Source organism: Mus caroli, unplaced genomic scaffold (genome assembly GCF_978045245.1).
Source record: "Mus caroli unplaced genomic scaffold, Mus_caroli_1 scaffold_7, whole genome shotgun sequence".
NCBI classification, from domain to species: Eukaryota; Metazoa; Chordata; class Mammalia; order Rodentia; family Muridae; genus Mus; species Mus caroli.
The window spans coordinates 98505893-98528812 of record NW_028227262.1 but is presented as its reverse complement, the minus strand read 5'-3'; the positions used below and the strand labels follow the sequence as shown (position 1 = coordinate 98528812).

The 22920-nt window shown below is 41.9% G+C and overlaps 1 protein-coding gene and 1 pseudogene across 2 annotated transcripts in view; one reads left to right on the top strand and one right to left on the bottom strand.

The window, feature by feature from the left end:
* Positions 1 to 22920, top strand: part of LOC110296336 (pre-mRNA-splicing factor 18 pseudogene) — a 34570-nt pseudogene that overhangs the window by 6086 nt on the left and 5564 nt on the right. The gene's annotated exons all lie outside the window — the stretch shown is intronic.
* Spmip4 (sperm microtubule inner protein 4) lies at positions 692 to 21901 on the bottom strand. The gene is made up of 10 exons (XM_021165816.3): positions 21520 to 21901; positions 20867 to 21022; positions 16604 to 16780; positions 14138 to 14209; positions 12221 to 12250; positions 9416 to 9597; positions 9015 to 9103; positions 5241 to 5415; positions 4869 to 4960; positions 692 to 1897 (listed from the first exon to the last, which is right to left on the bottom strand). The coding sequence occupies exons 2-10, from the start codon at positions 20998 to 21000 to the stop codon at positions 1082 to 1084; spliced, it is 1767 nt and encodes a 588-aa protein (XP_021021475.1). The 5' UTR covers positions 21001 to 21022; positions 21520 to 21901; the 3' UTR covers positions 692 to 1081.

Sequence of the window (22920 nt, the reverse complement as noted above, 5' to 3'; positions counted from 1 at the left end):
ATTATTTTTATAATGGATTTCTTGGGCCAGTAGGATGCCTTAGTGAGTAAAACCACTTGCCACGTAAGCGTGATGACCTGAGCTGTGTCCCTGGACCCCACAGTGGGAGAAGACTCACTAAGGTTGCTTTCTGATCCACACACTGGTGCTGTGCTAGACACACAAACACACAGAGCATGGAAGGGAACTTTTAAAAATAGACCTCAGTGTACTGATGTGTTGGCTAGCATTGGGAGTTAGCTACACATTAGGCAAACACTTCAAAGATGAGGGAGTTGGGCTCTGGAATAACTGGCATCAAGCCACACCTTTTCTTGCCAAAGTTGCAAATCTAATAAATTGGATCGTCACAAAATAATTTATCCATATAAAATAACTATTTTCTATCAGAAGGCTAAGGGGAAGGAAACATATAACCTATAATGTGTACACGCAGAACATTCAGAGTTCATCTTTCCCACTGACTGTTGACATACTTTTATTGACTGTAGATAGCTTAGAGAGCCAGTCCACCCTCAGTTAACTGAGGCTTTGAATTCTACCCCACTCTGCTTTGCTGGGTTTCTTTTTGAGATTGGGGTCCTTCTAGAACTCACTTACGTAGACCAGGCTAGCCTTGAACTCAGAGAAATTAATTTTACCTTTTTTGCCCATTATTTTGTGAAAACATTTACAGAAAGAGATTGTTGATATACTAATTTTATTAAAACATGATACATTCTATAGCTGTCTGTCAAATCTTCAATATTTGATTTTTTTCAATTTTTTCATTTCTCACAAAATGATGATGTGAATTTTGTCTACACATTGATTTTCATGATTTTGGAAAACTTCAGAGTATAATTTGAAGATGAGATTAAACACTATTTTTTTTTTCTGGCTCTGATATTTTGTTGACAAACTTAAATGTTTTGAGAAGTCAGGACATTATTTTGGTCCCTCTGACCAGATCCTAACTTAAATTCTTGAAAACACAACCTCATTAATGCCATTATGGCTTAATACAGAAACAGAATCCAGCCGAATGCACATCACTCTGTGACATTTTATTTCTTGCAAGAGACTGGGTCTCAAGGGAATCTCAATTATAGAAATGATGGCCATTGTAGCCAAAAAATTGATGTCTCATCCCACACTGCAGTTTATCTCGGAGGTCTTTTTGTTCTTCTTGAATGGAGTTATGCAGACGCTTCTGTGCCATGGACTTTGAGAATGTGTTCCTAAGATTTCGCAGGTTGGAATGATGCTTGGGCACTCCAGCTCTAGGGATCCAATCTAAAAGAGGTCTTGTTTCTTCATTGCTTTCCATGTTCATGCCCAAAAGTTCTGGTTTACTTAAAAAGTTGTCAAAAGTGAAGTCAGCCATATCTGCTTTGTTTTGAAGAATATTAGACTTACTGAGGCGAACAGGGTTTGGACACATAGCATATGGGTCACGGTAGGCAGACTTAAGTGGTTCATAGTCAATGTAATGGTTTGACTTAGAGCAGGATATGGGGAGGGGCTTCATCTCCAGCTGTCTCCAGTACAAATCATCTGTCTTTTTAGTGTCTGTGATCTTTGGAAATGATTGTAGGTCATAGAGACTAGTCAAGTCTTTAGATTCATAACAAGTTGGGAGTGGACAGGTAGACATCAAGCCTTGCTCTTCCTTAATCTTCTCTTCAACATCCTGGTTTTTATGGGTTATTCCAGACAGGAGGTTATTATTCATTGCCATAATTTCTGCAGAAGTGGGTATGAATGTATGAAAAGCACACAAAACTCTAGGGGTACAGTCTGGACAGGGAGGTGGTATTTGCACCGTAGCCTCCAGAGGTCGTTGGTTCTGAGTAAGTCGGGCAATTCGACCATCCAAAGGTCTAGTAGTTTTTAAGGCAGGATGGAATTTTTCTTGCTGTACCAGTGGAATAAAAGGGGGAAATTAATTAATAAATATAGTAATATAATGATATAATTACAAACTGGCCAATTTCATACTCATTTTCACTATCTCAGTAAGCAGAAGTGAGAGGTGCACAGACTAAGATGCTTCGGTATTTATTTGAAGACATTGAATTTTGGGCACAAATAAATACATCTTTCTCTTTTACTGGCTTTAGGTAAAATGGAAAAAAATATATGTTTTATTTGGCTATAGAGAAGCTTTTCTGTGTGGAAATTCTCAGCTCTCAAAATTTCAAAGATACAAAAGGACTCACTGGACAAAAACTTAGGAAATCAAGATTGCATTGACTATCTCCTGAGCAGCTATTTAAATCATCTAGGGAAGGTTAGAGCCTCGGCAATCACAGTCACCTCAGAGGTGGCAGAAAATGCAGTTCCTAACTTTAGCTCTAAGACCAAGCCTTGTAAAGTCTACAGTGGGGTCTGGGAGCTCATTTCGGGAGGGTGTAAGAGAACAAACTCGTGCACTGTGAGCCCTTCTCCCAACGCAGGAACACACATTTTAACAAGTGTCTTGGGTGCTGCTGAGGCTGGTGCCATGCTAAATGCTTTGAGAAGCACTGTCTGAGGTGTTTAGTCTGTGTCTGTTACTAGTGTTAGGGACTGAGCACAGGGCCTTGCACACGTCGAATACATGCTCTGCCTCTGAGGTATACCCACTGCCCTGTCTGTGACACATGCTGTTGCTGAGGTATACCCACTGCCTTGTCTGTGTGAGCTTTTGAGATGATTTAAAAGTATGGATGCAGTCAAGCTTGGAAGCTGCAAAAATAGGAAGCATATTTAGGATATTATTACTGGAGCTATGTATGTGGAGAAGAAAGGAGAGGGGGCATGTGTTCTATTCTGTGGCAGAGGCTTGAGTGAAAGCTATATCCTTTTGTTTTGACAGATGTACATTTAAGATTTGTACAGTGTTAATGCATGCATATTTCACAATGAATGAAGAACAGAAAACCAAAATTTTAACTCAGGTAAATGGTATGCATATCAAATCTTAAAGGATAAAGTATACTAAGGTCTATATTTTAAAATATGTAAAAATAATAAAATTATTGATGGGTGGTTAGAGGGAATAGATCATACAAAAGACTGAGTTAAGCAATGATGGTAGAGTCTAGCTGATGAGTAGACAGGTCTTAAATGAAAATTATTTCTGTATGATTGAAGATTTTTATAATATGCTAAAAGAAGTGTAATATAATAAAATATCAAATAAAATATAAAATTTGTATAATATCAAAAAGAAGGGTATGCATGTCTCTGTCAGGGGAAAGGTAATGAGAGTGTGTCTTGGGGGACGGGTAGGGATAGAGTTCATTTGGTGGGATACTACTTTCTTAGAAGCTTGGGTTCAGTTTGTAGTGCTTCATAAAACCGCATAATGGCAGAAGCCTGTAACCCACACATTAAGGAACTAGGACTGGGAGTTCAAGGTCATCCTTTGCTACATAGAAAATCTGAGGCTAGCCTAGGCTACGTGATACCCCATGTTTGAAAAAAAAAAAGAGTGGTGATAAAATAGCAACAGTAACATAGACTAAAGGAATATGGAGGATGATCCTTCTGGACTGTCCTAGCTGGAGGTATTTCTAGACTGGATCATTAACTGTTATAACCTTTAGCTAGTCAAGCTTTAGTAAATAAGTGGCAAAGAAAGACCCCAGCTTCCTGATATGTTTCACTAATTTGTCATTAAAAATAGGCTATCAGACTTTAATAGTATCTGTCACATGAGCAACAGCTTTTAGTACTCTTTTTTCTTATGATATATCCCAGGCTAGCTTTGAACTTGATGCGCAGCTGAGAATGCCCTTCAGCTCCTGGACCAATTACCTCTGGTCTTCAAGCGCTGGAGTCATAGATATGCTCCACCAGGCCTGCTTTACGCAGTGCTGAGAAATCAAACCAGGATTTCATGCATGCGGAGGCAGCACACTACCAACTAACTGAACAACATCTCTGCCTCCAGGACTTGCATTTCATTAAGAAGCTTCACAGGGATTTTTGTCACCACTAACACATGCTTTCCTGGAGTTAGTCATGCGTGTTGAGCCCACATCAGTGTCAGAACTGTAACTAATCCAACAGGAAGTGCCCATTGCAAGTACAGAGTCAGAACGATTAGAAGCCCTTGGGTGGCTGATAAAGTAGAGCTATGGACCCAATCCAGGTGTTTGATTTGGAATCCCCTTAACAAATGCTGAAACTAATATAAAATAAAGTGTTTGTTCTGACCTAAAAATTATCCATATTTTTATATGTTTATATTATATATATTTCCACAATTTATAGCTTTGGAAATTATGTTTTCAAAATTTATATTTACAGAGAATACAATTTAGGCATTCAGTAAATCAACACATGAATATAGGTCACTTCACATTCTTTATATAATTGGTCTAACAGATCGTATATTTTATCACAGTACTTGATAATTTCTTTCAAGCCATTTATATAATCAGTTGTCTATTGATATAGGCAAAAAACTTATTGGCTTTTGATTGTAATTCAGCCAACCCTCAATTATTGTGACTATCAGGAAGAAGTCAGTCATTTCTTCAAAAGTAATGGGAATGGTAAGATACATAAGTCTGTAGAGATCCAGAATCGTTCAGAAATCATGAAGTCACTAGTTAAGTTTTACTTTCTGTAAGCTACTCTTTTGTGAATTATTTTATCAACAGTACCATGATAGAAAACATGTCTAATGAATAATACTATGAAGAAGTTTCTTTTTCCAAATACTGACAAGAATATCCAAATCAGTTCCAGTAAGTTCAGTTCTCTTTGAAAACCAACTAGATTGTCCTTTTGCTTAGGTGGCCACCAATACACAAGACATAAAACCTGGGAAGAGCGAGGAGATGAGGCCTGGATAATCTCTCCCAAATAACTGAGAGTTGACTGCAATTACTTACAGGCTGTGGGTCAAATCCTATCTGTCCAGTTAGCTCTGCTAGCTCCTTTTCATGGTAATCATCCAGTTCAAGGGGGCTCATAGGACCTAGACCTTAATGGAAACATTGTCGAGTAAATGAAAAATGATAATTAACTACTTTGTAAATAGGAAAGCCTACCCACTTTATCATATAAATCAGAACCAATAAAACATAAGCCAGCCCTACCTCCCAGTTACACACTTAAGAGAGAAACTGAGTTCTCCCACTAACTTGGATTCGTATTTATAATGAGTAACACGGGAGAACATCAGAAAATGGAAGCTTGCCATAGATAGCATTTGTTGAGTGTCCCTTTTTGTTTTCATTTTCTGTATTGGCATGAATTCATACCTGTAAAATCGTGAGCATATGAAGTGAGCCAGTGAGACCTCTCAAGATTTCTCTGTATATTAGCGTCCTTTGCAGAGCTCATCGTATCCCATGGATTCACAGAGGAGTTAGGAGCAAAGGTTTTAGGAGGTTTGGGGTAGAATACTGGCTTGTTTTTCTCAACACATTTAGGAAACTAGAATATGAACATAAAGATTGCTGTTATTGATTGTATATACCTGAATAAGGACTGTTTCACCGTCCCAGCAAGCACCAGTTGAGGTCATTTTCTTCATTAATTACAATATTCAAGCCAGGCATGTTAGCTGTAACTATAACCATATTTTATCACAAAGATGTAAATATCTCTTCTAAAAGTCTCTGAGAACCTTGGTTGGAGTTTGTCCCTGGATATTCTATTGCTAGTACAGTTTCCTTAGACATCCTGAGGGTTCTGTGTACTGCTGGCTGCTTTTAGCCAAAAATGGCTGCTTCTTTGTCTTCTCTCCCTGAAAGGAAAACTGATGATGTTGGACACAGCTGACGAAACCTTAAGTCACTCAAATTCAAATATAATGGCCATTCTAAATATACAGCGGTATCTTTAACTCTCTAAAGAGTTGTGCATGTAAACTTGGCTAGATGCATTTTAGTGTGACTCTATTTATGAGCTCATAGTATGAGCTTCACACATATGTCAGAGAGGATAAGGACAAGGTGGCATTTAAAGGATTCTGTCAGAACATAGCCCCAGGGCAGGGAGATGGCTTAGTAGGTAGAAATGCTTGCCAGGAAGTCTAACAGCCTGAGTTTCATCTCAAAATTCTTGGAAGAAGGGAGAATGACACCAGGAAATTGTTCTCTGACCCCATGTGCATATATACACACCACTGCTGGTCGAGCACCTTTAATCCTGGCACTTGGGAAACAGAGGCAGGCAGATCTCAGTGAGTTTGAGGCTAACCTGGTTTACAGAGTAAGTTTTAGGACAGCCAGGACTACACAGAGAAACCTTGTCTTAAAAAAAACCAAACCAAACCAACCAACCAAAACAACAACAAAACCAAACCAAAAACCAACCAACCAACCATACAAACAAAAAAAATCATTGGTTTATATAAACTCTCCCAGTCAAGTAGCAAGAGGAGGGACATGGGAGAGGAGAGGGCACTATCCGAGTTCACAGAAAGTAAAGGGTGATGCTTAGGTTATAATTAGCCGTGGCTCTTGCAGAGGACCAGGTTTGGTTCTCAGCACCCACAGGGCTCACAGCCATCTGTACTCCAGTTCCAGGGTACAGTGCACTTTCTGACTTCCATAGGCACCAGACACGAACACTGCACACATAAGCAAGCACTCATACACACAAAGCCAAAAATAAACAAAAGATGATGAACCAGGATGTACCCCCCACCTAGTGGAGTGCAAAATTTTTTATTAAGGTTAGGAATGGTTTGAAAAATGATCAAAAAGTTAAAAATGATGACTAATTAGAACAGATCACAAAAGAGATTAAATATTAGAAACATGAAAAAGAATAAAACCCGTGGAAAATATTTGTATAGAGCAAATATGGAAGAGACTGGGATGTAGTTGAGTTGGTAGTGTGATTGCCTAGCATGGGTTCCATCCCCAGCACTGCATAAAACCAGTGCAGCAGCACACACCTGGAATCCTAGTACTTGAGAGGGAGGCAGGGGGATCATAAGTCTGAGGTCATTCTTGGCTACAGGTCAAGTACAATACCAGCCTGGGCTACATGAAATCCTGCTATAAACAAACAAATACTTAACACACCCCCTAAGACACTGTAGAAGATATAAATACAGTATGTTCTTTTCTCGAAGGAGTTGTAATTAGTTGATGAGCTATACAACCAGTGTGGAAGGTTTTTGGCTATAGAGTATAGCAGGTGTTAGCGGAGAAAATCCCCGATGGACTTATTTCATATTTTCCAGCTTTTATCTCATCCCCCAAACTTTTCATGTTTGTAGGCCAGCTTTAATGAAATCATACAGACAGTTAATCAAAGCTTGAAAAGAAACAATATGTCTCCCCTATCACTGAGACAGGAGATGCTGACAAAGGACAGTTATTAACCAGAACAAAGGACTCCTGACTGGATCCCAACTATGTTTCAATAGAAGCAAATTGTGGTGCTGAGCCCTGGAAAATGAGAAATTTTTAGACAGGCAGGAAGGCTGTGGAAGAGGGTCTACTGAGGAAAGAGCAGATGAGGGGAGAAGGCTGGCTCAGAGGCCTTCCTGCCTCACTGCCTCACTGGGCTTCATAACCACTTGGGCAAAGAGGACCCCAAAGGGGAGTGACATGAAGACAGCACATGATAGAGGCCATGGGAACATGAAGTAATGGGGTGCTCACCAGGACAACCTCATAGTTATGTTACTTATGTGATAGATTTTTTTCTGAAAGAATCAGAGGTCCTGTGATGTTTTTATTTGCAAAACTTTTTAAAATAATAGTTTTTTAAAAAGTAACTCATTTTTAAAGGGCATAAAAAGCGAGTTCCAGTTGAAATGGTTGTGTAAAGGGTTCAGACATACTTCAGATCACAAATGGGAGTTGTTTACATTATGGACAGCCGTGTGTCACTGCAGTGTCCGCATGTGGCCTGCCACGGTGGTTTTCTAGGTAAAGCTCAGATGTTTCCCACCTTGCATTATCATCTGCTCGCCTAGCTCACAAAGTCTTGAGTGTAAGGAGCTACTATGTGGAGGAACCTGGCATTGCCCCTTAGAAACTAATTGGCCAATAAATGCTAGCTATTGTTATTTTCAAATGCCTAGATATACTCTCTAATGTTTGAAAATGCCTCATTTTTATCCATATGGAGTTATGGTACAGGGTAAAAAGCAGAGACAAGCCCCACAAACCTGAATTCTGTAATCACTGCCTAGTCACAAACTTTGAGTCTCAGTGTCCCCATCTATAAACCAGGCTTGGTGATAGAATCTTAGAAAATTACTGTAAGATTGAAATCATCTATCTCAAAAGATTTGTGTGCAGAAATGTAACATACTATGTTTTCTCTTAAACTCTGATACAAATGCATTACTAATGACTGGCATGAAAATAGCTGATGAATCTCTCTAAAAACAAACCTTCCAGTTCTTCTCTGCTTAGTGGAATCACTTAAAGTACTTAATATATGATTTATCACAAGGGTGCAGTTAGAGAGCACAAAGGATGTGAAATGATGCCCTTCCCCAGCCCTTCCCCAGTGTAGTTTGAAGGACACACACACACACACACACACACACACACACACACAAAACCATGTTTGTCTTATGCCTCTTGAGATGTCCCATAACTATCACAAGTATGTGAAATCATTAATAAAGTAAGAAAATGTGAAAGCTAAGAATGGCACACTTTTCGTCTAGATATAAGATGAATAGTCTACTATGTGATCTTTTATGTGTCTGATACATGTATTGTGTACATACAGGTATGTGGGTGGGGGTGGGGTGGACATGTGTATGTTAAAGGGTGTGTACATGCCATAGGTTAACACTGGGTGTCTTCCTCTATCATTATCCATATTATAATCCTTAAACAGGGTCTCTCACTACTGATTCAGCTGGACAGTCTGGCTAAGTTTGCCCTGCATCCCAGCTTTTTATGTAGGTGCCGCAGATCAGAACTCAGGGCTTCATGCTTGCACAGCAAACACTTTCCTTGCTGAGCATCTCCCCAGCACTATCTTGTGTATTTTATAAGTGTATCAGGTACAATTAATTTCCCCTTAAACACACATTTTGAAAGGGTACTTACATCATAATATACAGCCTGACCTGGCCAAGTCAATGCTTTTTTCTTTGAATCCATGGGAAAATCGAGCAGTTCATATCTGTAAGGGTTACCTGAAAATGGACACAAAGCAGTTATTCTTAAGATATCAGAGTGGGCTTTTAGTTAACCAGACCTATGGGTGCAGTAAGACCGGGGAGAGAGATCCTGTTTCTACTACAGATGTAGTGCAGCCATGAGTGTCTGCAGCGGCTGGGGTAACTAGTCACGTGCCCTCAGCTGACTGCAGGTCAGCTGGGCATCTTGCCTAACCTACTGGTGCTAGGCCACTACATCGGCTGCTCTCCTTGTAGTTTTTGGTTTTATGACTGAATTCATGCCAATGATAGGAAGTCATACAGTTTTGATTTCAAGTCACACTGTACCTCTTGTCTTCAGAACGGTTGTATCGCAGGCCTTGGTTGGCACCGTAGGAGGAAAAGGCTGCTGGGTACGAGCTTTAATGCCGGTGTAAAGGTCCTTAGGCGATGTAAAGGTCGGAAACACGGAGCCACGGCTTATATGTGTATGGTAGGGATGGTCAATTGGATAAGGTGAGCAGATTTCTCTACGATTCATTGAATAAATAAAAACAGACAAAGGGGGACAGTAAAGAACCCATCCAGTGTTTGCTGTGGTGCATGCTGATCTAATCCTGGGGAGATGGCCCAGAGCACCTTTCCTATACTCACAGAGATAGCATTCTATAGAAACTACCAAAACAATGAAATCTTACTTTTTCTAGATAAATCAAAACTAATTTAATTTGAAAAATAATCATACTTAATTATATTAGTGAGTAGTTTTCCTAAATGGCTAAGATAAAACAGACAATATATTAATTTTATAGTTTGTAGGAAGCATAGAAGAACTTTTTGTTGCTTTTAACTTCCACTTCATGTTTTAAGGAGATGTATGTATTTTATTTTTACAGAACTATTTTGAGCATCTGGCTTAGTAATCCATTGTCTTAGGAATTCCAACCCAGGTCACTTGTTTCTTTGAGCAATCAACAAAACACACACACACACAAACACACACACACACACACACACACACACACACTTTTGAAATTAAAACAAAATAGCACAGTGAAGAAAAATGTTCAAAAGACAGAGGGGTCTAAGTTTGCTATTTCTTAGAGAACTGGCTCAGGCTAAGAGGAAGTGTGGGAGCTATTTGAACAGGAGGAAATTTGAGACGGCAAGCGCCACAGAATAGAGAATGGTGTTTATAAGTAGAACCCAATAAAACAAGACCCATGTTACAGTTGAATTGTATTCCTTCTCAAAAATCTGTGTGTTGAAATGCTACCCCAAAGCGTTCTATTGTAAACTAATTTGGAAATAGGGTCAGTGTGCATGTAGTTGGGCAAGAGGGGGGTCATACTGAAGTGGGGTGGGCCCCTAATTTGAGGGCTGTTTGATTAAAAGAAAGTCAAATTTGGACATAGGGAGGGGCGCACTGAGAATGCCATGTGGGGTCAGAGCTGAGGGGATACATCTGCATGCCAGCAGGCCCTGGGCCAGCTAGAGATTCCCCTCAGCTCTCAGAAGGGACCAACCCTGCCTACACTGAGGTGCTGTGCGTCTTAGTACGCAGACTCAAGAAATATAACCCCACCAAAGGGCTTTTCCTTTCTCACACTTTGTGAAGAGTTAAAAATCTCAAACAAAAATCCATCAAAGGTTGTTGTTTAATATCTGGCTTCCCCACCCTTGACCTGGCTTCTGACAGCTTTTTGAGTAGCTAGCTTTTCACTTTAGCTGAAACACAGTTTTAAAATGTTAAGATTTCCATTAGGGGTAAGAGAACTTGGTGGCCAGGAGCACCTACTGCTCAAACACAGTTTCTTATGCCAGTTTCTAATGAAAGGGGCTCTGTTTCTCAAGGTCCCGGCTGATGCCGGGGAGTGGGCAGGAAATGAACAAGATGGCCCAGAGCTATCTCATGTGTCAGGAAGGGAGTATGTGATAAAAGTAACACTGCCCACGGCCCACCGCGCTGTGGGAGACATTAACAGAATACAGGAACAGATTCAAGGAGCAGCTTACAGCCAGTGCAAGACACAAAGGTCTTTCCCTTTCTGAGTTCCTAAACCAAGACAAACACCCACAAGTTTGAAATAGGTTATTATTTAAAAAAAAAAACACCATTTTTTTTTACAAGAGTATGTAAAATTCCCATGCAGAATACCAGAAAGGAATTTTTTGGACAGAAACTAATGTAGTCCAGGTTGGCCCCAAACTCATTATATACCTGGGGATGACCTTAAACTCATAATCTCCCGCCGTTGCCTCTAGGCACATGCTAGGAATCAAACCCAGGGCCCGGTGTATACTAGGCAAGTGTTCTACCATCTTAGCTACAGCCCAGCACCAAACAGTTTATGCAGATGCTCTGCTCTTGGAAGTTAATGCAGAATTCCAGATGCCATCTGCACACATCAACTCTCTCAAGAGCACAACGGGGAAGGAAGGACAGAAAGAGTAACTGCAGCCAGGAAGCCTGTGAGCATTCCCAAGTCCACTGCCCAAGGGTCACATCAGCACTAAATCAAGTGGAACAGGACAGTGTGTAAATAGCACTTCACCCCTGTGGTCTTCCTCTCCAAAACACAGCACCCATCTTACCATTAAAAAAAATTCAGCCAAATTCCATTTGGGGTCCTTCTACAAATATTCTATAAACCTCAAAACTGTTAAGATTCTCAAAACAAGTCAACTCTAAGGAGCTGTCCCAGGCAAGAGGCACCTGAAGAGACGTGCCCTAAGCGTAATCCCATGCTCGAGGTGCAATCCAGGAACAGAAAAGGACAGTGTATACAAGTGATCAGATCTGAAGTGTGGGCTCATTAATTACAGTGCATCACTGGGGTTCATTTGCTATGAAAAGCATGCTGCATGGACATTAAGAGGCTCACAGGAGGGGGAGTAGGGTATGCAGAGAAACTTCAAATATGTAGATAAGCCCAACACTATGCTAAAGTACATTTGTATTTAGAAAGACTGACTGGATCTAAGGGGAGAGAAATCAGAACACCAGTGCCTTGGGCTTCTCCAGACTGTTCTCCAACAGTTCAAATGCAGCTGTCAGGAAAAGTTCCCTCTGTATTCAGACCTATCTAAGTCAGAAGCCGTGCTCTCATTCTTTTATTATAATGGGGAGGAAAATATAAAGTATATACTTACCTTACTGCTGAATTAGGTGGTTTGGGTAGCCTTGAATAGAAACAGGAAAAAGTCATAATTTAAGTTGGAGCTTTTAAACACTTGAGTTCCTATTAAAAACTTAAGAATATGAAGATATATTCTGTGCTTAAACCATGTTGACATGTTGGCAATTTTTTATTGCCTTGCACAATGATAAGACACAGGCACTGTTATTTTCATCTCTTGGTTGTCTACTGGTTGGTTTTCCCATGGATTCCAACTTAGTCCTGACCACCAAAGCTTTTGCAGTTTTTATTTGCAGGGAAGGTTCAGGGGCTAAGGTTCCTGTTCTCAGCTCTACAGTCATAGGCAGGCAGTAGCCAGACAGTCCTGAGAGCCTGCCATCACGTGTGATGCAACGGTGTGTCCTAAAGCAACCCGTGTGGACTGGCCAGGAGGATATATAAATACTGCTTATGCTCTGTCCCTTTGCCCATGGCTGCTCGTTCATGACAGTAAATATTGCATAATCACCAGAGGGTAGAGAACAAAGCCAACCAAGTTCCCAGAGGAATGGGCTTTCTGAGCAGTTCATTCTGATGTACTTGCTAACTACTCTGTAGCCACAGGCCAGGAGAGAATGCCATAGTGCTAGAAGCAAGCCCCTGAAGAGAGAGTTACACGCTGATACTGTCACTTTCAGCCCATGCTTATAGACTCTGAAAGACTTCGGGTGCAGAAAATAACCAGAATGCTATTATTTTGCAATAAGATATATGAGAAAAATAGAATACACTCTTAATTGCTTTAGATATCCTCCATTCTGGATATATTCACAAGAAAGCAGCAAGCCACATAACTGTATTATACTATCATAGTGCATTATAAACACAATTCGCTTGAGCCATAATGCTTTTGATCTTGATTTGTATTCTGTGGGTATGAACTAAAAAAAGCAGTCTTTTTCTGTCTTTCAGCTATGTTACAGAGGCATAAAGTGGGGACAGGAAGTGACGGATATGTGAATCCAAAGGATTTAGTGTTGCTAGACTGATAACTTTATGTAACTAAAACATGAGTTGTCATCTAAAATTGTTCTCACGTGACAAATTTTGCTATAATTCATGACTAAAATAGACTTGTTTCAAAATGAAAACATTAGATGAAATGTTTTTTTAAATATTAAAAAATTTAAAAGATACAACCAAAGTAACAGATGTACAGAGACACCATTTTCTTGACACCAGCCCATTAATTCTGCCATCTCTGAGTAAAGCAAACACAAAGTTTGGCTCCCTCTAGTGGCTCAGTCCTATATTGCATTCGCTTCTTAGGACAAATCTGAAGGGTGCAAGTGTTCCTTCAGGGTCTCTTTTGTTGCTGTATGTTCATTGAATGTGGAACTAGGCTCCATTAAGGAGATGGCATTTTATTTTTAGTCGAAAATAAAGTAGTGGTCTTTCAGTATACATAAGAAACCATTTCAAAACAATTTAATGTGATGGAGACAGCACTTTGAATTGTAGGTGAGATAGCAAGTATCCCCTATCTATAAAGAGACAGGGATTTTATTTAAATTAGGTGATCATAACAGCCTCTCTCATCATAAACTCAAATTCAAATTGTGTTGAGGACCCTTGGCATTTCCAGTGACTTGTTATAAACATCTAACAGGCTCTTACTGGACTGAGAAGGAGGAAGGCAGGGGCGTGGCCTGAGGTGACGGCCTCCTCTCCTCCTGTCCGTTAGTCTTTAGTTTCCTCAGGCTAGTTAAAGACTACACAGAGCCTGTTTGGTTTGTTTTTTTCCATTGCTTAGTGCTGATTTCTGGTGTTAGTGATCATTAATATGAAGGGGAGGTTTATTTCTATAAAAGGGCTTTTGAATTTCTCAAATAATTAATTTCCTCTTAATCCTCTGTGACCTCACATAAAGCAGCCCCTGCCCAGGACTTACAAAGAGTCGTTTCCATACACGTCGCTCTTCTTGTTCTGTGTCATATAGTAATACTGCTCAATGGGAAGCTTTCTGAAAAGACAGCACAGTAAACTCAATGGAGTTCTACAAAAGGACGGCACATCCATGAGACAGCGAAGGACGAACAGGGGAACACAGCCATAACTATACAGAGCTTCTATATAGAGCATACAAAACGTAGTGCTTTAAGGCTGTAAGAAGTTTTCCCTAAACAGGATGGGACAGCACAGGGGTGTGAGGTGGTGGCTTTGCCCCGTTTGTCACTGCTGATTGTTGTTTAGAGGTGAAGAGCCAGGGAAGCTAAGCATCTTAGAATCTGTGGGATAAAGAATTGCTTGGCTCCAAATGCCTTCTTGGTAGACATTAAGTTAGAGTCTGGAATAAGTCACATGCAAGTTTCTTTCCTTGGTTGGCTCCTATTAATGGCATATGGTTTTCCTTTTTTATTATTTGTTTCTTCCTGGTGATAAATTTTGAATTTGTTTTTATTTTTTACACAGTTTTAAGTTTTTCTTCATGTAGTCACATTAACTTTCAAGTACCACCATCATTACCATTAAAGAGGACCAAGAAATAGTTCACCAGATCCTTTAGTTCAGACAGTACTACAGGTCTATTTAATAGTTTTTATCATTTGACAGCAGTTTAGTGAAGAGTCTACCTACTTTTCTATTGGAGAACTCAACGATGTTACTTGACCAAACTTATAAATATAAGCATTTATGAAAGTGAAAACAAGACTACACATTTTCATTATGTTGATTCTATTCTTTCAGTGAATAGATGAACTGGGAGATGTCTGACTCGACTTAGAATTTCCGAAGCGTGCACACTATGGCTGAGTGAGTTTTGGTCAAAATCCCTTGAGAGTTTTACTTAGCTATCGTCTTCAAAGAACTGTAACCCAGGTGCTAAGCCAGTGCTTGCTATATTCAAGTTATGGAGTAGACAATAAGTGAATCAATAAATGGAACAGGTGGTAGCACTTGGGAGTTTAGCATCAAACAAATCTGGGGTCAAATCCCTGCTCTATAGATCTGCAATGTCTCAAAGGCTCCCGGGAAGAGCGACAGCTTCCAGCTTCCAGACTTACCAGCACAGCTCAGGGTTTCTCTGAGAGTGGAGCCTTGAAGGTCTGATGTGTCTGAATCTTCCTGTTCGGTCTCTGTGGGATCTTGCTTTTGATTTGTTGATGCTTAGAGAAGATCACTGGCTGCACATGGCCTTGTATTACATTTCATTTTCTATCGGTGGCTTATCTTTTGTAATTTATGTCTTTCACATGCTTTACCTAGACTGTTAGTAAACCAGGCAACTGAGAGTGTTAGATAAGGCAGGAAAGGTGGCTCTGTGCCGTAGTTTTATGGAGTCCATTCTGGATAAATATAATAACCTTTAGCAAATAATGTGGCATCTAATTTAATTTGCTGCTTGCTTTTTTTTTTTTTTTTAAAATCTAGGGCCCTGTGCATGCTAGACAAGTTCTTTACCACTGACCATTGAGCTATATCTGGAATCTTTTTTTTTTTTTTTTCCTTTCATGTTCCACTTTTAGACAAGGTCTTTCTTACGAAGTTGTCCAGGCCTTTAATTTCTGATCCTCCTGCCTTAGCCTCTTAGTCAGATTATACACCCACATCACCAGCCCTAGGGGCCTTTAGTTTTGTATTTTGAACACCCTTGATGAATGAATGACTTTACCATCTATTACTTAAAAATAGGAGCGGGCAGTGAGTTCAGTGGGTAAAAGTGCCCGCTGCCAAGCCTGACCAGTTCCCAGAACTCACATAGCAGAAGCAGAGAACCAACTTTCAATGTTGTCCTCTGACCTCCTTGTCCCTCACCCCAGACACATAGGAATCAACCAGCAAACAGTGTCCTGCAGACTCAAATACTGTTGTAAAGACTGGTGAGCAAGCTGGAAAACATGTCTGTACAGATTGGGTTAGCTTTTGCTCAAGCTAAACCATTTTTAACCCAATCTCCTCCTTCTATTTTTTTTTATCTCATTTAACTTAAATTTTTATCTGATGTGTGTGGCTGTATGTGTTTACATGTGCATCTTTGTAACACATGCATATAGTAACTGTGTAGTTCGGAAGGGAGTGTTAGCTCTCCCAGAACTAGAGTGAGCTGCCACGTGGGTGCCGGGAACCGAACCCGGGTTCTTTGGAAGAGCAGCCAGTGCTCATAAGAGCTGAGCTACCTCTCAGCCCTCGTTTGCTTTTGCTAAGTGAGGGGGAGTTAATCAGAGTTTCTAATCACAGTGCTTCAATGTCTCACATGACAGCTGCATAAAGCGAATCCCACAGACTTCTGCTGACTTCACGACGGGAAGCACAGAGCCCGTTTTCCTGTTCGTATCTTTCTATAAGCAATAAAAGGCGTCTAGAATCAGACACACTGACAGAGAACCAACAGTAAGAATGAGAAATGGTCACTTACTTTGGCCAGATCTCCCCGCCAAATCCGTAATGCTGGTGTCCTTTGCTCATGAGACGGGGAGGTTCACATTTTGGCCTGTGTTCTTCGGGAAGGGAAACTGGAAGCACGCCACCATATTCTCTATCGGCACCCCACCGAAGCCTGCACTGTGGCAGAGCCTCCCTCAGCTCCTGATACCTGCGAGACACGACAGACTGACGCTGCTTGACTGCACTGAGAATCCTGTTCGCTTCTTTAGGATTTTAGGCCTCGTGAAGGCTTCCTGAGCCCCGTGGGCCGTACGATGAGAGTGTAGGGGAGCAGTCAGAGATATGGAGTGGAGCTTGGAGATGCCTGAGCTGCCAGCTACCTCTGAGATGGTACAGTACATGGCTTAGAGCATCCACACCCACACACAGACCCACGCACATAACTGCTAAGATAGAACTGAATGAAATTTTGAGATAAACAATTACTAAGCTATGGCCCACGGACCTACTAACTGTTCTGAAAATAGTATTTTACTGGAATGCTGCATTTCATTTATGCATGGCTACAGATCTGAGCATCTATGATGAAACTGTAAAGCCCTGGCTCATTACAGAGAACATGTCCTAAGCTCTACACTAACCAGTTTAGGAGAGTTTGGTGACAGTTGCTCTGGGGTCCTGGCAAGTAGCTTGTCAGACCTTTCCCCTCTCCCCAGCTCTGACTATGATCAACACACATGGTTTAGGGGTCATGACAAGGGAAAATATTAAACACTTGTGATTAATGACAAGCTAAGCTTTAATTTTTAAGTTTGTAAAGTTACATTTGAATCATAAATGAGTTAATTTCTCAATATCTGACCCCAATAAATTACATTGTCCCAGAAGGCAAGCCAGAAGGAAACGTTAATCAATCATGGTACTGACACGCGGTGACACTGGAAAGTTACAGAAAAAAAAAAAACATTAAAATAAGAGGTAATGACTAAACCAGCAGTGACCCATATCACCCACCCCTGCAATCTTTCTGTGTCCTGGCTGGCAGGGAACTCATGGCAATTCAGCTGCCTCAGTCTACCGAATGCTGGGATTAATAGGAGTGAACCACCATGCCCAGTCTATTTCCTTTTATTGTAGATACTTGGTGTGTGTGTGTATGTTGGAAATCGAATCTAGATTTCCTCATGCATGGGGCAAGAGCTCTGCCACCAAACTGTTCCTACTCTCTAAACTTTCAATAGAAAACTTTCAATAGAAACAAAACAAAGCGACGCGTTGCTTATTAACTTAACATTCTCAAAGGATTACAAATGAGATGATAGAAAATAGTGGCTGCTGTAATTGTTCTAAAACACGCAAGTGAATGAAGTAATTGAAGTAAGGTGTAAAGGTTGCAGTGTTCCGTGGCTACTGGGTAAGCCAGAGCCCTATTTCTGACTCTCTTACTGTTTACACTGTGCTCTGCTAACCCAGTCTTCCTCTGGTTCTGCCTTTCTTCTGTGTTCCAGAATACATATAGGTGAAGCCTGGTAATACATGTTTTCACAAAGCTTCTCAAGTGATTTTTCTTTTTTTCCTTTTCCCTCTCTCTCTTTCTCTCTTTCTCTCTCTTTCTTTCTTTCTTCTTTCTTTCTTTCTTTCTTTCTTTCTTTCTTTCTTTCTTTCTTTCTTTCTTTTTTTTTTTGAGATAGGGTCTTACTTGGAAGCCCACGCTGGCCTTGAACTCATGACAACAGTTCTTATTCAGTGGTACTGTCTTAGCTTCCCAAGTGCTCAAATTACAGGGATAAGCTGCTAGGATTATCCCTAGATGATTTAATGTACTCTGACTGCTTTGTCCACTGCATAAAAAACAAAGTAGGCTGGTATAATTGTATACTACATTAACATTGCCAAATTAACTAAAAATGTGTCCCATTTTATAAGGGCATGCCTGTGTCTGTGCTTAGAAACTAAGCTTCTGAAAGCTAGCGTACACCAGGACATTGATTTCTCACTATCACTAGGAGGAGTGATTCCCTGGCGCACAGGGGCTCCTGCTTTCTGTTGTTTTGTTTTGCTTTGGTGAGTGCCCCGTGGTTTCCCTTGAGAGTCATTGACCCAGAACTTGTTTGGAAGCAAGCCTCGGGTATGACAGTGTGGAGAGGCTGCTGTTGTCTTGATGAAACTTCCCAGAGCATCCAGAACGCCGAGGGAAAGGATCTTCTCGAGGCTGCCTGGTGGCTCCTTATGAAGGCATTAAGAAGATGGGTTGTAGGAGCACATGGTCGTCCTGGTGTTGTGCTGGAGACTATAGCAGGAAAGTGCTCACATGAAATAAAGGGGAAAGCAAGGCTTGCTTGTGAGAAGCCAGGAATGGTTGTTCTGCTTTAAATGGCCTCTCACACTCTGGATAACTGATCACATGGGCACTTAACTGTCTCAAATGTTTTCAAAAGCACTGAACATGTCAAACATCTGTTTATATATTTATTATTAATAAGTATTTTGCCTGCATGCATGTGCACCACATGTGTGCCTGGTGCTAAGAGATTTGGGAAGAGGGCATCAGATTCCATATAGCTAGAGTGTGAGCTAGCACCTGGACTTGGGCCCTCTGTAAGAACAGCAAATGCTCTGAAAGCCAAGACATCTCTCTAGCCCTGAAAAAAAAATTTCTTTTGCAAAGAGCAGGTTTATAAATTGAAATGGATCCATGAAACCTGACCAGGACAGCAAGAGCCTAAATGTTAAGAGCAGTGTCTTGGAGAACCAGTGTTGGTGCTCAGACCCTGAGGGAGACCCTTGAAGAGCTCTAGGCATGGGAATAATTACTTATCATTTCACAGGTTTCAGACTGAAAAACCAGAGAAAACAGGTAGAAGTTACAAGAAAGAAAAAGTCTTTTTAGAAACACCACAAAGAAAATGATCATCAATCATTTTCAAAATGATCATCGATCATTCCAAAAGTAGAATGGATTGCCTGTGTGGAAGGTTTTTGTTTTATGAGTGTGTGTATATGCATGACTATATGTATGGTACACGTGTGTGCAGTTGCCCTAGGAGGCCAGGAGAGGGCACTGTATCTTCAGGAACTGGAATTACTGGTGGTTACAAGCTGCCTAATGTAGGATATGGGAGCCAGACTCACATCTTGAGAACCAAACTTGCGTCCTTAGGAAGAACAGCAAGTGCTCTTAACAGATGAAGTATCTTTCCAGGCCTACTTTGGAAGTGTTTAAACTGAGATGAGGTGGCTTTCTGTCCATTTCCCTAAGAATAAAGAAACAAGTTTGTGTGTGTGAGAATAAAGAAACAAGTTTGTGTGTGTGTTTCTACTCATTCTATTGTGAAGCCACAAGTTGACATTAAACATCTTCCTTGACCGCTCCTCACTTTTTGAGAGTGGGTCTCTCACTGAACTTGGGGTTTACAGATTTTACTAGACTAGCTAGTTATTGAGCCCCAGTGATTCCAGGGCTCCTCCTGTCTCTGCCTCCCCAGCGCTGGGGTGACACGTTCATGCCACCTTCACTTGCTTTTTATGTTCCTTTTTATGCTTCCTATTTTACTAGGGATCAAACTCACATTTTCAGGCTTGTGTGGTCAGCACTGTGCCAGCTGAGACATCTATCTACCTAACCTCTTCTACATGAATTATTAGGGATTTGGCCGTGTGAAATTAGAAGAACACAACTACACAAAGTACTTAGAAAACAGAGACTTATTTTTCCTCTAAAAATCAAGTAAATCAAAGGGTTGGGGGGGGGGTGTAGCTGAGACAGAGTTTGGCGAAATATGTGTCTGTACCCTACATATATCACAGGTGAAAGAGGGTAACAGTTCTACTGTATTCATGGCTGTCACGAGGAGCGAAAGGTCTACAACAAAACACAGCATCATGTTTGCCACCAATTCTGGGATTCTTTCTTGGCAGAAGGTGTTGGTGGGCAGGCTGTTAGTGAATACTGTAGAACTCTATTAAAACACTCTCCAAGTGAAGGAAGGACCATCCTAGGCTTCTAGAACAGGGCTGGAAATGTAGGTTGGTGGTAGTGTTTGCCTTGCAGGCATGGTCTGGACTCAGTCCCTAGCAACACACACACACACACTTGTAGAATGCAGTGGAAGAATATGTCTCCCTTGTTATAGCCTACAGCCCTTTTCCAGTTTTAACAGATTAACCATGTAGTTTACTCATGTTTTGCCTTCTCCTTCATGTGATATATGGGAGTGCTCACGTGTATGTGTTATAGAAAAATTCATGAATGCAACGACATCTTTCTCCTGCGTTTTTCTAACTTTTGTTTTACCTGTCTTGTGAAGCAGTTGGCCGAATAGTTGTTTCATATGGGGTGTGCAGTCCATTAGAGTAAAAGGTGTTTGACAGAATGTCAGCTCCTTCAAGGTTCCTGCAGCAGTGGGGCCTGCCGTGAATTACCTCCATGCTTCTTGCCTAAAATGTTAGTCTGGAGATAAATAAATAGATAAAAATGAAAATTTGGACTTGTAAACTGCCTTGGTTAGACCGGATAGGAAACAGTTTCTGCTGGCAAAATTCAGCTCATCGATGCACAAAAACCAGAGGCTTATTTTCTTACTGGCTGTGAGGGTCTGTGGATGCTGTCAAACCTGTGGGAATAAACTGAAGCAAACCTGCGCACGTTGTGAAACAAGCACTGAGTCCCCTACTACAATTCATGTCTCACCTCAAATTTAACAATATTCAAGAACAATCAGGTGACTTCTACCGTGGGGGCCTTTCTAAGCAGGGAGACTCCTCATTAACAGGTCAGGAGCCCTTCCTCTAAAGGCTCTGCGGATTCTGTTTCTCAGGCAGTTAAACTGGGTGGTGCGCACCTCTGGCCTCATGGGGGACATTGGGTTCCCCAGAGCGCTGGAGAGAAGCCCGTCCCTTCGGAGGACTCGGGTCCCTAGGCGCCGTGCAGCCAGGGGTCGCACGCACCTGACACATCTGTCCCGGAGCGCTGCCCGACCGTGTCTCCCCTTCTTGTCTCGGGAACTGGTGGGTCTCCTCTCCGCGGGGCGTGGAATTTCGTGGTCTTCCGCACCTGCGGGCCCCGGGAGCGTGCGGGCAGGTGCGGGGGAAGAAGGCCAGAGGGCTGCGGGTAGGCCGGGGCGGGGTTGAGGCTGCCTGTGACGGCGGTGGTGACCGCGCAATAGGTAACACATCCTGAGGGTGGGGCGCTGGCCGACGTGCGGTGGGGAGCCCTTCAGAGCATCCTAGACCACCAGAATTGGAAAAAAAGCCGGAAGTGAGGAAAGAGGGCTTTGTGGCTAGGGGAAAGGTGTCACCCGCGTTTCCCGCTTCAACCCCATCCCTGGCCCCGGAGTCCTAGCGCCTTTAAACTCCTGCAGATGCCGGAGGCGACCAACTACAGACTCGGCCCCGCCCCTGCGCACCGCCCCCTTCTCAGGCCCCGCCCACTCGCCTCTCTCCGCCGTCCCTGGGGCCTTTTTCCTTCAGGCCTGCTTCCGCCCTTCTACCCAAGTCCCACCTCCTCCCTCCCTCGCCCCACCTCCTGAGGGCACCAACCCAGCCCCAGGCCCCGTCCCCGCCCCTCTGCCTTACGCCATAGGCTGACCCCAGGCGCCCTCTGGTGGTGCCGGCTTGGCAGTCCTTTCGTTCCTAGACTATCTATCTGATCTACAGTTGCCCTAAGTTGGGTGGGTGAGCATGCTTTCTCAAGGTGTGAGGGAAACAAAAGCTCTGGTCCTGGGAAGGAGAGAGAGAAGATCTTTGTGTAAAAAACCAGATTGTTACAGTTTGCAGTGTGATGTGCTCTTAAGTTCGTAAGGGTTACAGAAAAGCCCGAGGCAACGAGGTATCTTTTCTACTAGCTGGTGGCTCACCCAGCTTCTCACAGCTCAGAAGAGTTGGAGAGCTACTGGTAGCCTGCTGAGCACTTTATCAGAGAAGGGGACACTCTCAAGCCCTAAATTATGGATAAAACTCTTGCCATAAACCAACAGGATGAAGAATTTGGGAAGGGTGCAAGTCCTGGTCTACAGGAAGGGAGATGGACTTTCTTGGTATCGGGAAAAGCCATCATCTTGCTTCGAATCAGTACAGCAGCAGTGTTTGGCTTTTCTTGGTGCTTATGTTGCTTTCTGCTGAATTGAATCTTAAAAACTGCTTGTTTTACAAAGGTCTTTTGAATTTATTATTTCCAATTAAGAGACAGGGGAAACCTGCACATCAGATCTTACACTCTCCTGACTCTTCGAGGAGCCAGAGCAGTTAGCACTCCCTCCCCCCTGACAACCTCCCTGGGGTGGGGGGAGCAAATTCCAGCCTTGAGAACAGATGAAAAGCAGCATACTCTAGCCTCCACATCACGGAAAT